We start from the raw sequence: 14,746 nt of genomic DNA, 5'->3' as shown, positions 1-14,746 counted from the left end.
CCCAGAAAAGGTAATTATTGGGTCAAAACGCCGATGTTATCAAAGCCTGGTTTGTATTGCTCACCACAGAAACTAATTCAGATACTGCATTGGCAGTTGAATGGCTGTGTTTACCTGCTAAGAAGCCGTCTGAGTGACGATATCCTGTGTGGAATTGGGTTTTTACAAGACAACCACCACACCGCCCTTAGATTCAGGTCGCGCCATTTCGATTCCGAAGCTGAATCATATAAAGCAAGATAGTCAATATGCCCGAATTTTGAGTGGCGTACCAAATTTACGGAGGATCCGAATGTGTTCAGACCCTCCTCCGTTCGTATCGACTGTCTGATTCCTGGATAAGTTGTTGTAGTCGATGGTCAATGGTAACACCGGCCTGGGTGAAATGTGGGAGGAAGAGCAGATACTTTCCTTCACAGAAGACAAGATTCATACGATGAAACCAGCAGTGAATTGATCTGCAAAGTTTTGTCTCTGTGACTTACTTTTTTTCGATCCTACGTGTAATTATGATACTCTATAGATCTAAACTCAATGACAAATTGCAGTACCAAGGTAGGACAAGTGGCTTACGGAAAAATCACACTCATGCATCATCTGTCAGGCCATTTTGATATGACCAAATGCCCTTATAGCCAAACACAACACAGGTTCTAAGATTTTATATCACTAACGACAGTTCATTTACAGTTACTCAAGTGATATGTTTTAGCGTGTGATAAAGTGGGGCGTACCTAGCCAGTTAAAGTGTTGAGACACGGAGCGGTAACTTACCGCCTATGCAAGACTATGCAAAAGTTTGCGTCCAACACCCTTGATTAATTGTGGTTACTAAGCTATTGATCTGCAGTTATGTAGAGAGGGACCCCTATGCGCGATATATAATCTAGAAATAAGAAGATAACTCATCGGGGGCGGGACCTTACGGCCTCTCCAAAATTGACCTATAATGTTACATCAGCTGGATCTGTCATCGTATGGGGTAAATGAATGATTGGCGTAACTAGCGGTGTAATTGAGCTCAGCTGATGTGACCCCAGACCTCGAATTCCTGGCAGCTGATGTAGCTAATAAAGCGGTGGGGCCTAGGTAATGCCATCCCCGACCTTCAGGATTGGCAAACCAAATTGGAATGATTATATTACGAAATGGACGTTCTTAAATTTGGCTTTCCAACCGTCCCTTTCTTCGCGACCTGTCAGTGCTCTTTCCTGCGCCTTATTTGAACACAAGTTAACCCAACAAAATTATAGACAATCTGACCCCAGGGCGCTTTCTCATTTGAAGAGGTTATCTGAAAGCATTTTTGAAACATAGACCACGCAGCATCATGACGAAAGGAAGTGAATATGTTCGTACCTGGAATGAGGAGGCCGACCTCTCGAAATATCTGAGCAATGAAACAAGAAAGTTCTTGGTCGAATACACAAAGATACAGCCAAGGACTATGGAAAAGCATATCATACACATTGTCAGTAACATTTCAGCGATGGTTGGGAAGACGATAACCTTATACCACCAACAGGCTAAGAGAGCATTTGAAATCGAAAGCTACCCCTGCTTTCAGAAGTTCATGTTTCTACACTTCGATCTCTACCACTCTCCCAGCTACCAGCTAATCCTGGAGCAGACCAAAGCCGGTAATTTGTTTCTGGATTTGGGCTGCGGACTTGGTCAAGACATACGCCGCCTAGTGTATGATGGAGCACCATCGGAAAACCTGATCGGGCTGGAGTTGCGACAAGCCTTTGTTAATCTGGGACATGATCTGTTCCAGGATAAATCAGATCTCAAATCTAAGTTCTTGGTGCAGAGCTTCTTTGCAGACACGCCCGAGCTCATGAGCCTGGCGAAGAGAGTGAAAGTCATCAATTCTGGAATGTTTATGCATTTGTGGGATTGGGAGAAACAATCCGAGGTAGCAAAGCGCATGATCTATCTTCTGGCTCCAGAGAAAGGAGCAATCATTACCGGTCTTCACTTTGGCAGTCGATCTGCTGGCATGTGGGAGGCTGTGAAGGAAAGTCCGATGTTCGTGCACAGTCCAGAAACATTGAAAGATCTCTGGAGGCAATGTGCACAAGAGACAGGAACCTTCTGGGAGTTCCAGTGCGTTGTTGAAGAAGTTGACTATTGCCAGGATCTCGATTCTGAGGCTTGTAATTTGAGATGGACGGCGGAGAGACTATGACTTCCTTACTGATTGGAATATGTATACATCTTCTATGTGCAAGTTGAATTATAATCATTTCAGGCCTCCTGATTGCTCTTGATGGGGCGTGGTTAGCAAATATGACGTGCGGAAGAGAAAGGATTTATTGCTAAATGGGTGTAATACTAACAACCGGGCTGGCGACATTGAGAAGCATTCCTGTTATAAGCCAGACGAAAAGAAGGATTTGATTCGGTGCTAAAGAGGAAGAGAATCGAAGCTGAAGAGGGAAGAAGGAGAGATCAGAATCGTGGGGGATTCCTGCTGAAGTGTTTCCCAAGATTGCCATATTTGTTTCCATGCCAAACTCCCATCTTGCATCAAGCCTCCCATCACTAACTTCCTCAGTTGCATCTTGTCAGACCGTCGCAATTCCCGCGAGGTACCTTCACTCATATCCTCTGACTATACCCAGTCCGGAGCCTGCACCTTATTGAATAAGATCCATAATGTTTTCAATTGTAGCAGTAGATATTTTATATAGTCAGAATCCTGCGTACCGTCCTCCGAATTTTATGCAGATTTTTGCTTAACTTTGTCTAGAATTGTGTTACTGTTTGGATGTACAGTAAGGGATCGCAACAACCCGGCCGACTGCCGAGGAATACCAAGTTCCAGCTCTGTCACGCGTCCAACCGCACAGAGGGCCAAGTATTCTGTTTGGGGGTTTGCAGGTAGAGAATCATTAAACTAATGGGCAAACTGTCCCAGCCAAAAGTGTTCCTGACATGGATAGGGATCGTAGTTCCAAATTTGTAACGAGGGAGGTGTAAAGCACGCAGCCCGCCAGGCCAGTTCAGGCCCCATTGTCCAAGAGCACTAATTGGGGCTGTTCAGGTTTCCTTCCATAAAGCTTGATTCAGTATGCGGTAGTATGATATCAGTCGAAGCAGTGGCAAGAAGCCTGGGTTTTTCTTCATCTGGTACCAAATCTCTTGTAAATTACGTTACTAGTCGATAGATACACAAGACTAATATACTTAAATGGCTCCGTATAACACTCTATAAGTTTCCTACCGTTTATCAATAATATAGAGTAATATCTCCAGAGTACAGTTACCTTACAGGTATAAATAGCTATTATACTTACACCGCTACACATACCATAATAATGATCGGAGTCGATAAATTATCTATTACGTTAATGGCTGTTGTTAGGATTAGCATTGAGTAGGGTAAGAAAGGCCAATCAAATTCGTATGTTTTATTGCAGAGGCTTAACACAATGTCCTATTCCAAAATGATGTTGACATTTCTGATTTTTGCCTCCAAATCCTGGAATGAATTTTCCTGTTTAAGACATGCTGGTGCCCGTGGCATAAGGGCCTCATTATGGGTCGATAAAACGAAATCAATGGTTTCTCCTAAAACTTCCCTCCGCCTGGTTATTATAACCCTGTTCTTTTCTGTTTATCTAACTATTCTTCTCTCATGCAACACCAAAATAAAAGCACAATGCTGAATGGTGGAAAGACGATGCGGCTCCTTCTCAGGGCTTCCCCATGAGGGGGCGGTTTGAATCAGCCTCTCAGAATTGATGCACTACTGCGATCTTACGTCCTAAGCTTGTTGGCAGCATTTAAGCTTTTGCCAGGGCCAACCTGGTCACTATGAAGCTGCCAAATGAGTTTGAATTTTCTTCTAGTGTTCTATCAACAAAAAGAAAGCAGAATTGTTGTCAATGCGGAGGTACTAGCTTACGTCGCTTTCAAAGCAATCTCTGATCCCAGAATATCAAGGGTCGTGCATAAAACAATGTCCGGAAAGGAAGCCGACTGGTTGGCCAGCTTTCACGCCGTTGCCCTGAAGCAGTTATTAATCTCCGCCTTTGCCATGCTATACCCATGGTGGAAGCCCACACGACGTGCGTCTCCGGCGGGAATCTCCTGAAGACAGACCTGCAAACATTGGTACTGCCTTCGAACCAGCGATGCAAGGCGTTCACTGCTCTTTGGGCAAAGCAAGCCAGAATTTGGAGATTCAGATACCATTTCCTGCAATTCGAGAAACGCCATGGACATACCCAAAAGAATACCAAAGTTTCGAATGGGGCTGGACGCTAATTTGAGCATTGTTCTGGCAAACTCGGATGGCCAACAAGAGAGGAGACTATGCAGGCCTTGAGGGACGGGAAGGGACAAATGACGAATTATTTCCAGACCAAGCTCAACGATTCCTCCATTTTCTGTCGTGTGAGGCTCATCTGTCCCTGTCACAACCAAGTCCTCCGTCTCGAAGCCGGACTGGGCCCGCAAGAAGCGTACCACAGCGCAGCCAATCTTATCGCTCGTTCTCCCTGGGGCGTACAAAAATGATTCCAAAAGGCAGCACTGCGTAAACCAGAGCGGTAATAGGAAGGACAAATTGAGATTTGTTGTCAGGTTTCCTGAATGCTTCCCCAACGAGCCTTTGGGATGTTGACATGCTGTTTCAATACTCTCACTGCCAACCGTGAGAACAAGATTAACAGCCTTGTCGGTGTCTGATTTTCTGGATCTTTGAAACCGTGGGTGCGTTATAGGCTCGATGAAAGAGTAGTAAAAAGGCATTCGGTCAAAACCTAGGGAGTTGATCCAAAGCCCAAGTGTTTCGAGTTCGCTCTTTGTGAATGACCCATACATTTTCCCTCCCCATTGAAGCTCTTGTACCAGTTTGCTTCTCTGGCTGTCACCTGGATATATCCATGGTTTACATGTGCTCAAGCATCGGGTAAACTCCCGCTGCCATGCCTCAGACGAGAACGCTTCAGGATCCAGCCAATCAGTCAGTGAGCGCTTTCCAATCTTAACCCGGCTGCCACAGTGCAGTCGATGGGCGGCCTGAATCTTTGAGCCAAATATCTCGACAACTCTTGACTCCAATCTATCGTAAGAGTCATCGTTGAGTCGTGCCAGAATATTGGTTGCTTGATTGCCTTTCTGAAATTGCCACTCGCTGAAAATATACCCTGCCTGAATTCTCTTCCACGCCACCGCAGCAGCCATCTCGTCCTCAGTCTCTGCAACATGCCGAATATAGTCTGCGGCACTTTCCATAGCCATGGCAGCGTGCCCCGAGTGGCTATTGTCAATTGAAACATGAAGCAGGAAATAAGATGCGTTGAGACCAACTTCCGGCAACTCCTTCGCTGCTTGCAGAGTATCCAATTGCAGGGACTCAAAATGCATATTAAACCCAAGAATCTCAGGCAAAAACTCGTGCGGGAAGAGTGACACCAGCAGCTGCGCCACAGCTGCTCTCCAATATTTGAGGCTACCTAGCCTGTATCGAGGATGCAGAATAGCCTTTGTTGTTGGAGAGGGCAAATTTGGTTCAAATACCCCCAGAAGCTCCTCGAAGATCTTGACATGATGTTGGTCCCGGTTGCCATTTCCGAGTTCCTCTGTGAACACTTGCCAAGTCTTCTTCACGATTTGCCTCAACGAGAAAGGCATGGTGATCTTGTTTAAATGCCCTAGCCAGGCGCCGTCGACCAACTTTAGCGGTGCAATTTCCCTCAGCCAATCTTCAGCTGCCTGCTGATTTTGGAAAAGCTCACGGGGACCCCCCGATTGTCGGCGACTGATATACTGATGGTATTGCCGTGTCACATTATCTTGATGATTGTGGAGAAAGCGGGCAAGCTCCTTCTTGTCAAAATGTTCAATCGACAGTATGCCCGGTGCCTTGAGGCAATCCTCCAATGCTTGTGAAAGCAGAACCAGGAAAGCTTGTCGTCCCATCAGTATTGTGTCGGGGTGTTCCTCCAAATTTTGGAGCTTGAAATAGAGCTCTTTGTAGTAATCTAGCTCCCTACTTGATATCCATTCAGCGTTTGCCTTAACAGCTGGACGTTGCTCTTTGAAGCGTTTTTGCCGCTGCGCGAACAGACTATTGGGTATTTCAAGATTTGTATGGCTTCTGAAAGCTCTGAAATATAAGAAAGTCATAATAGAGGCGCATACGAGAATGAGGATACCGGAGAAGGCGACTTGGCGACCCTCAATGACCAACTCAAGTTTAAGAGGCATTGTGGAATTGTTTGGATTAGTAGGAAAGTTTGACTAGGGTAACTCTCTCTCTGTGCTGCGTTCGTCCGATGTGCTCTGGAAAGCTCGACGAAGGCGAGTATTATACTACTGCACGCAGGGATAGGGTGCTCAAGCACCAAATTACGGGATGATCTGACCTTATTTGCTTTTTCAGCTGCATAACTCTACTCAAGTACACTACTGAACAGCTAATGTCCGGCAGTTAGACCATGTAAAGTAGTGTGGCTCAGAAATAAAGGAAAATGATAAACAGGACAAAAAAGCAAGTAAGAAAGGATTCTTCTCCCTTCGACTAAACATCGCGCCTTGTCATGAGACACGAATAGATCTCTTCAGATGGCGTTGCTTCTCTACAGGTTGGCGACAAAATTAGTGATTTCCGCAGGTTCACCAGATAATGATCGGTGTGTCCTTAGTGGCTGGCTGAAATGCAGGCTTTCTCGATAATTTATTTTCTGGCCCCACTGCCAAGGCCGTAGCGCAGATCATTCATTGGGCCCCACTTAGTTAAGGACGTGTTAAAATATATAATACCACTGACTATGGATATGAGACCCTAGACTGATGAGGACCATGTCCGGACGCCTTTTTGGCCTAGTGGTATTATAATTCAGTAGGACGACTATAGAATGCACCTTGAATGGCATTGTGTCTTCTCTTGTAAGGATGCATCCTGCACTTTGCCTGTTGGGCGATGGAACTTGACGGTGACTGTACTGTACAAGCGGCGTTTTACGGCAGCCCTCAGCTTCCTCAATAAATGATCTGCGCTAAGACCTTGTCAGTGGGCCACAAAATAGATTGTCAGTGTGTTTCGGTCGAGGCGATTTCTGTGCCAGCATTGAATTTACATTGAAAGATTTAGTCGAATGTAATGGGCAAAATAGCACATTACTATTCTCAGAGTGAACACTCCAGGCTTCCATTACCCTCCATTAGAACTATAGAAGCTCCGTACAATCAGCAAGAAGCTTCCGCAATATAGATACTTACTAGTACCACTCCCATATCCCTAGTAATATGATTTAAGTGCCGAATATGTTAAAGGGTTAGGTCAGTCTTCTGAACTGGTGGTGTTCGCCAATAAGTAACTATCACTCAATGATAATTCTTTTTAATACAACCCTTTTGAATGCAACTTCAGCTAAGCATCTCCGGTTAAAATTTCCTCAATATGTATTAAAAAATAGGAAGCAAAAGCAAAAGACGCAAGAAAAACTTTATACTGGTTATCCCAATGGAGGCATAAATTCAAAGAATAGGATAGCAGAAGGAGACGAAGAGAACAGATGCAAGAGTGACATGAGTGTTGACGTGTCTCGCCCAACTTAAAAGCATCTCGATGACAAGATATGATCAGATGGATGTCTCTAACTCGCTCATTAGTAGCGGAATCATTGGAGAAAGTGAGATAATAGAGATGAGAGGCAAGTGAAAAGGATAAAACTGAAGATCCAGCTCTTCAGAGCGGTGATCATTTACTACAAAAAGAATTAGTACGGGGTTGAATTCAATTGGTGAGTGTTCTGGCAATTCTGTGGTTACACTGCTAGGTGAAGGGGGAGAGATATACCACAATTCTCTGAACTTTGCAATGGAGAACTTTATACTCATATGCTGTGTCACCCTGGCTCTTAATGATAAATGCAACAATCAGAAATTTAAAAATTAGATATCAAACATAGAAAGGAAAAAGTAAAAGTAAAAAGTAGAAAGTGAGAAAAAAGATGAAAATGGCAATCATAATAATGAAGTTAATTATAATCAAAAAAAAAAATAAATAAAAATAAATAAATAAAAAATAAGAATATATATATATATATACAAGAAGGCGTTTTTTGAAAAAAAGAAAAAAAAAAAATAGACAAAAGGCAAGAAAACGAATTTCCTAAGACTGTGCGACATGAAGGTCTACACAGGCGTTCTGGACCAGACATTAGAGACTGGCGAATTGCTTGAACATGAAACCAAAGCCTGGAATTTTTCCTTGAAAGATAAAAAAATGGTAAAGAAATAAGAATGCTATGTAGCTGAGAAACAAAGATGTTGTGAAAAGCCTTAGAAATGGCCATCGCCACAATTGGTCGTAATTTAAGACCAGCAACCCCTCCTACATCTTTCCTTGGTAATAGAACCCTCCTGGTCAACTCCCCAGACCAATCCTTCGTTTCTTCCAACCTTTGCCCCATCCCTAGCTCTGCTTTTGTGTCGACTGGTTCGCCTACCGCTACAATTCCTCTTCCCTTCTCATGGCAAATGCAAACATGCCTCCGCTGCGGATGGCAGTCCTGCAGTGTGACCACACACTACAAACAAAATCTGGAGATTGCGGAGAAATCGTAGAGCAATGGATTAGCCGAGCTGGTCATGCTATTCAATACCCAGTCCAAGTATCCCGTTGGAACGTCGAAGCATTTCAATACCCCGAGCTCGACCAGATTGATGTCGCCGTCATTTCTGGATCCCGTATGTCCACGAACTCCATAGACATCCTCTCTTTTGCATGCTAAAAGAACATCAGCAACCTCTGTGGGAGACCGGCAGGAGTGGATCCAGCGATTGGTGGAGTTTACGGCAAAAGCTGCATCCGACCAGCAGGTATTTTTAGTGGGTATCTGCTTTGGACACCAAATAATTGCCAAGGCTCTAGGTGGTGAAGTTGGGCAAAGAGATGGAGGCTATGTCGTTGGGGTAGTGCCGACATATTTAACAGAGTTGGGAAAGCAGCTTTTTGGCCGGTCAGAGCTGGTATGCTTTCTGTTATAGTTAAACATCCCACAAGTATCCGCGCACCTACTGAGGAAGGATTTCATAGAACTTCCACCAACTGCATCATGAGGCTGTTCTCCGTCTCCCTGATGGTGTTCAAGCCATCGGAACCGGTGTGAGCGGTGACAACCATGGCTTTTATTTACCTGGTCGACTTATCACCATTCAGGGGCACCCAGAGATTGATGCAGAATCCATGGATTGTGCTCTGGAGCTCTGTAGAGAGTCGTTGGGCAAGATTGTTTCTCAGGAGGATGCGGGACGGGTACAGCACGATCATGATGGAGACTACTTGGGGGTAGCACTGTTAGAAATCCTGGTTGGTATTAGAAAACACAATTAGGAAGAGAATAAGACTGGGATACATTGTTTGTTCTGTGCAGCAAAGGGATAGAGTCAGTACTACAGCCCGCATGAGGAGTTAAAGAGCCGCAACTTGCAGTACCTAAATCTGGCGAAAAAGCAGATGCGTCTATTTCACCCTATGTCCTCTGCCTATGACATATGCTTCATGCGGTCCCCAGACCGTACTGTTGCTGTGATAAGCCTGGACGTGCCAGAAGTTCGCGCCAAATATGTCATTCATGAAGTAAGCTCCCCTACTTGTAGGAAAGATTATCTTACAGTGAACTGCCAAACATAGTCTCCAAGTAACAATGCGCAATTTATCATAAAGAATTAAATACATGCATGCTAAATGAGCATACTTATATATCCAGTCGTTCCTAATGGTATGGTAGGTGGTATGGATGGCAAAGTGGTAACCCATCTACTCGTTAATCGATCTACCTGTCCACCATATGTGTTTCCAGTTTGGGTAACTTGTTACACCTAGTATCATCCACAGAGGGCTGGGGCGAACCAAAAAAGGGCAAAGTCGTCCCTGTCGTGAAAAAAATGATGTTGTCCGAAATACCCCGTCTCCTGAAACGCACGGTGCGTCAACCTGAACTGTTGGGCTGCTTAACCTCCATTTCTCGCAGCCATTTATCCATTACCTCTTCCATCAAGCCCTTAGTCAAAACCACCTATCAATGGTTAGTAAGTAGATCAGGCTGGAGAGTACAGGCAAGGGGTAAATGACGCGAGACCTACCAGTCCTTCTGACTCTATAAGCGTGTCATGATCGGCGTCTTCTACAACGCCCCATTCGACATTCTCCGGTCCAACCATTTCATCCCAGCCACCAGCATCAAAAGATTCACGAGGGAGATGAAGCCAGTCATCGCTAATTTTCATTTTTGTCCCCGGTCCCTCTTTCTTCAAAAGATCCATTGCTTCGAGAACCATGGCTGCCATCCTGTCATGATCGCCATGCCCAGCCCAGATGACAAATATCTGCGGTCGGCTTGCATTGCCTGAGGTGTTGAAGGGGCGAGGCACATATTTCATTTTCGCGTAGTAAGCTGCGACACGATGCTTCTTCCGAAAAGCGGGAATCTCCACGTCAGGCTTGCCTTCACGACGAATGGGGGGGAATACGCCCATCATTTCAAACAGCTCAACGGTTGCCTCTGGGATCTTGGGAGGGGGCCGAGGCAAAGCCAAGTCAAGCATGATTATCCCTAGAACTTGCTTTCCTTGTTCGTGGAGCTGGTATGCGGTTTCGTAGGCAGTGGCTGTTCCCATTGACCAGCCGCATAGTATATATGGCCCTTGTGGATCAATGCTGCGAATGGTGTTTGCGTAAATGGCAGCAGTATCTTCTATCGTCCAAGAGGACTCGGATTTGGTCATGAGGAATGGAGAGCCAAAGCTATAGACTGCACAGTCGTTGGCAAATTTAGGCAGCGTTCTGTACACGAACGCATTTCCAGAGCCTGGAGGGGTAAGGAAGAGGGAGGGAATGCCAGCTCTAGGGGTTCCCTGGAGCAGGACTGAAAAGCATGGATTGCTAGGTGCGTCTTCCATGACGGGTGCGAAATTAAGAAAGTCTGCCGGGTCCGAAATGGAACTGATCTGTTGGCAGATTGCACCGACTGTTGCCTGGGTGAAGAACAGAGATGATGGCAATGATACTCCTGTTTCTGCCTGGACGCGCTTGAGAATTGCGATAGACAGGATTGAATCAACTCCTAGCTCAATCATCCGAAGAAAGGGGTCAATCGGATGTCCCTGCTCTTTTTCGATGGCCATACACAATGACTGCGTGACTTGAGGGCCTGAAATGGGCCCATCGATACTGTGACTGCCTTGCGTATGCTGGTGTTCCCAATATGTCCTGACCAGGTCTTCTAGTTTGGCCTTTTGGACCTTTCCTGCCATAGTATCAGGGTATCTTTCATATCCTAGTGCCTGTATCGGTATCACATCTGCCGGAACATAAAGATTTCCCATCTGGGTCAAGACGGTGTCTTTAAGTCTTCTTGCTGTGCAGTCATCGACTTCCTGGTTCACCACGACAATAGGAACTTCGCCAGCGATATTGTCCGGTGCACGTACAATTTGAGGTTGAAGAATATTTATTTCAGGGATTTGACCCAGGACCGCTTCGATGGCTTGTGGTTCAATGTTCTCCCCTCCGCGGATAATGGTATCCTTGTACCTACCAATCAGGTAGAGACGATCGTCGCCACCAATGAAGGCTTTATCACCAGTGCGGAACCATGGACGGCCATCCTCTCCGTTGTAGAAGTTACCATCGGCTCCTCCAATATATCCGTTGATCAGACTTGGACCTGAGAAGTGTATCTCGCCAGCCTCTCCAGCCACAGTTGGCACTTTGCTGTCCTTGGCGTATATGCGGACAGTCATGCCAGGGAGCGGCGTGCCAATAGAAACAATTCTACCTTTGATAATATCACTGGCTTGGCTCACCACACCAGAAGAGACAAGTATGCCCTCGGTCATACCGTAGAGATTTTCCACCCCCGACGCACCTAACGTGTCGAGACAGATCCTGATGACCTCTTCGGTTGGGGGAGAGCCTCCCATTACAATCCGCCTAAGGGAATTCAGTTTCCTGGATGCAATTGGTACATTGCTCAGAGCGTGCAGCATGGTTGGCACCAATCCAGCGTGGCTCACTCGCTCTTCCCGGATGGCCTTTATCACAGCCTCTGGAATGAACCTTGGTCCCGGAAGCACAGCTGTGGCTGCGTTAAGGAAGCTAGATATGATACAAAGCCAACCAAATCCGTGGTTATTTGGCAATGTAAATAATACCCGATCCCCGGGCAACATAGGAACACTGCTTTGGCGCCAGCATAAAGCGGCCGCAAAGCCATACGCTGATGGCATAATACAACCTTTCGGGAGAGACGTCGTTCCACTGGTGAAGAAGATTGTTCGATCAGAAAGTTTTGAGTAGTGACCTCTGCATAGGCTTTGCTGGGAGTCTGGAGCTGGATTCTGCATCAGCTCCTTAAATGGTGTCCACCCATCCATCTCCCCTTCGACCAATATTCTCATGCAGTTCAGCTCGGACGTCAGCTCATCAATACGCACACATATATCAGATGTTCCGGCAATGATGCCCAAAAAGTCTGACTGACATCCTTTTATCGCGGTCTGCAACATATGCCGCATCTCTCTGGCATTGGATAGACCCTTGGGGTTGATTGGAACGTAGGTGCAGCCGATTTGGTACGCAGCCCAGGTGGCAATGACGTATTCGGCGATATTTGGCATGGATATAACCAATGCGTCACCTCTCTTCAGTCCTCGACTTTGTAAACCAGTGACAAGTCGCTGTATAGCGCGATCGAGGTCCCGGTAGGTCCATCGTAGATAGTCCGCTTCACGTTTGGCGGTGTCGATGGACAGGCTCGGGATTCCGTACAGAACAGCGGCTTGCTGGGTACTGACAAGGGCCACGGTATCGGGGTATTTCACAACGTTCTGATAAAACACCTCGTGGAGGGTTGCGTCGGAGTCTGGAAGGGGAGGTCCACGTAATTCGCTGGGGGCCATGGTAGTGGATGATTTATTCACAGACTCGTGAAGCTTTTCAAAGCACAATTAAAAGAATATAACGATGGGTTATGGCCCCAAGGACAGGGGAACCAGAAGTAAATTAAACACCAGGGATGATACGCATGTACAATGCAACCTACATGCTATCTGCGCAAGCTGAGATAGTATGGGCTAGTAATCCGTACGAGCGAATAGGATAGAGGATAGGGTCAAGCGGAACACATCTTGGATGCAAAGGTTGATTGATTGAAGAAGAGAATGAATATCATGGGGCATGCATGATTAAGGTACACGGTGTTACGACAACCGTAATGCCAAGGAAACCAGATTAGGGACCAAACTTGGCAGATGCAATAAATCCCCTAACATCAGCACAATTTGTGTAAGTTTTAAATGGACTCCTCAGCAGGCAAGGGCAGCAGAGGATGATGCAACCTGGAATACTGTAACTTATGGCAGATGATCTGGAGCATGCAGCCTAACTGACTATTGATCAGCTAGTTTAGCGCAGCAGGTAAGACCTGGGGTATGGTAGATAGGTAGTAGGTAATAGAATAGTAATGGTATTAATTATCTGTATTATGATATGATAAATCCTTCTATCATGGTATGTAAAATTCCCCTTAACCTAGAAAGATAAGAGCACTTATTATAAATTACCCTATATTTAAACTAGCTTACTCTGTAAGGCTAGGTATGTATGGAGTACTTACTATCTAGTACCTTAGTGCCTTAGAGTAAGGTATAGCTGGGTGGAGCAAAGGCTAGCTACCTAGGTACTAGGTACTTACATCCTAACCTATCATTCCTCATGTGCAAGGCAGATATTAAGAGTGACTTAATTATAATAAGTTGACAAGCTTATTAGTTAAAGTTGATGCTAAATAGCAGATATAATTTTACACCCTTATAATAACTTCTGCAGCCTTAACTAAGTGTTCCCTATAACTAGGTACTTACCTAGTATGGACCTAAAATTAGGGAGTATATACTGTAGGTACTTGTAGCATATACTCAGCTATAGAGAGTCCAGGGTTCTTGCAGAGCAGAGTTTCAGAAGAGTAATATATCCATCTAGTCATGTGCTCCCTTTGAGTGCTCACCTGACAACTAAAATAGCCAGGAAATCAGGTTGATCGACCTGAGTAATGTTACTAGACTCAGCTGTGGCTTGTATATATGTGACTGATCACGTTGCGTTTCTCGCGGTCCTTGGGTTTAGGGCAAGTATACACGCGCATACTTTATTTTTCTTAGGAACTTAAAGCTATTCAGTTAATAAAATATAGCCCCTCCTCAGAGTCAACAGAAGCTCTGTGCTTAATACAACCCTTCTCCATGTCATTCGTGAATAGAAAAATGTAACTCATAGCATAGTTAGGAGGCTCCAGAGCTGCGGGGTATTACGGACCTATGAAACACCACCTGCACTGTATTTAGCATTGAATGGTATTGAACTAATATTGTTTTTCAATACATCATGTTAAGCCATATAGATAATGAGCATGTCGATGGTGGAGCGGTATCGTGCATAATTGGGTTCTAATGAGGCAAGTCTGGATCTAACTTACGTAAATGCATTGGGCCAGGGCATACATGCATCTTCTCGAGGATGAGAGCTCTAGTACAGGAAACCCATGCGTGTCAACATTTCATTACGGCTATTCGATTGCTGGACCCTACCCGACTGCCGATCAATATCCAATAGTGCCTTCTATGCGCTATGTTTGGCACGCGAGGTTGGCGTGAAATTGCTCCTTAATTCCCATATAATAGCTATCCCTGAGCTGGAAACAAACACCCTGGTTGACTTATCCCT

The 14,746-nt window shown here is 45.3% G+C and overlaps 4 protein-coding genes across 4 annotated transcripts; 2 read left to right on the top strand and 2 right to left on the bottom strand.

Moving 5' to 3' along the window:
• Positions 1-1,330: 1,330 nt before the first annotated feature.
• Aspvir_009178 (uncharacterized protein) lies at positions 1,331-2,191 on the top strand (the record flags this gene model as incomplete). Its single annotated transcript, XM_043272330.1, has 1 exon — positions 1,331-2,191. One exon carries the CDS (start codon positions 1,331-1,333, stop codon positions 2,189-2,191), a length of 861 nt encoding a protein of 286 aa, XP_043128265.1.
• Positions 2,192-4,002: 1,811 nt separating this feature from the next.
• Positions 4,003-6,222, bottom strand: Aspvir_009177 (iron-containing redox enzyme family protein; the record flags this gene model as incomplete). Its single annotated transcript, XM_043272329.1, has 1 exon — positions 4,003-6,222. One exon carries the CDS (start codon positions 6,220-6,222, stop codon positions 4,003-4,005), a length of 2,220 nt encoding a protein of 739 aa, XP_043128264.1.
• Positions 6,223-8,507: 2,285 nt separating this feature from the next.
• Positions 8,508-9,355, top strand: Aspvir_009176 (type 1 glutamine amidotransferase; the record flags this gene model as incomplete). The annotated part of the gene is made up of 3 exons (XM_043272328.1): positions 8,508-8,709; positions 8,765-8,991; positions 9,059-9,355. The coding sequence occupies 3 exons, from the start codon at positions 8,508-8,510 to the stop codon at positions 9,353-9,355; spliced, it is 726 nt and encodes a 241-aa protein (XP_043128263.1).
• A 598-nt stretch (positions 9,356-9,953) lies between these two features.
• Aspvir_009175 (putative NRPS-like protein biosynthetic cluster) lies at positions 9,954-12,924 on the bottom strand (the record flags this gene model as incomplete). The annotated part of the gene is made up of 2 exons (XM_043272327.1): positions 9,954-10,040; positions 10,108-12,924. The coding sequence occupies 2 exons, from the start codon at positions 12,922-12,924 to the stop codon at positions 9,954-9,956; spliced, it is 2,904 nt and encodes a 967-aa protein (XP_043128262.1).
• Between the last annotated feature and the right edge of the window lie 1,822 nt (positions 12,925-14,746).

The sequence above is a fragment of the Aspergillus viridinutans genome (assembly GCF_018404265.1).
Source record: "Aspergillus viridinutans IFM 47045 DNA, scaffold_7, whole genome shotgun sequence".
Taxonomy (NCBI): Eukaryota; Fungi; Ascomycota; class Eurotiomycetes; order Eurotiales; family Aspergillaceae; genus Aspergillus; species Aspergillus viridinutans.
Note: the sequence above shows the minus strand (reverse complement) of the source record. Positions and strands in the feature narration are given on the sequence as shown.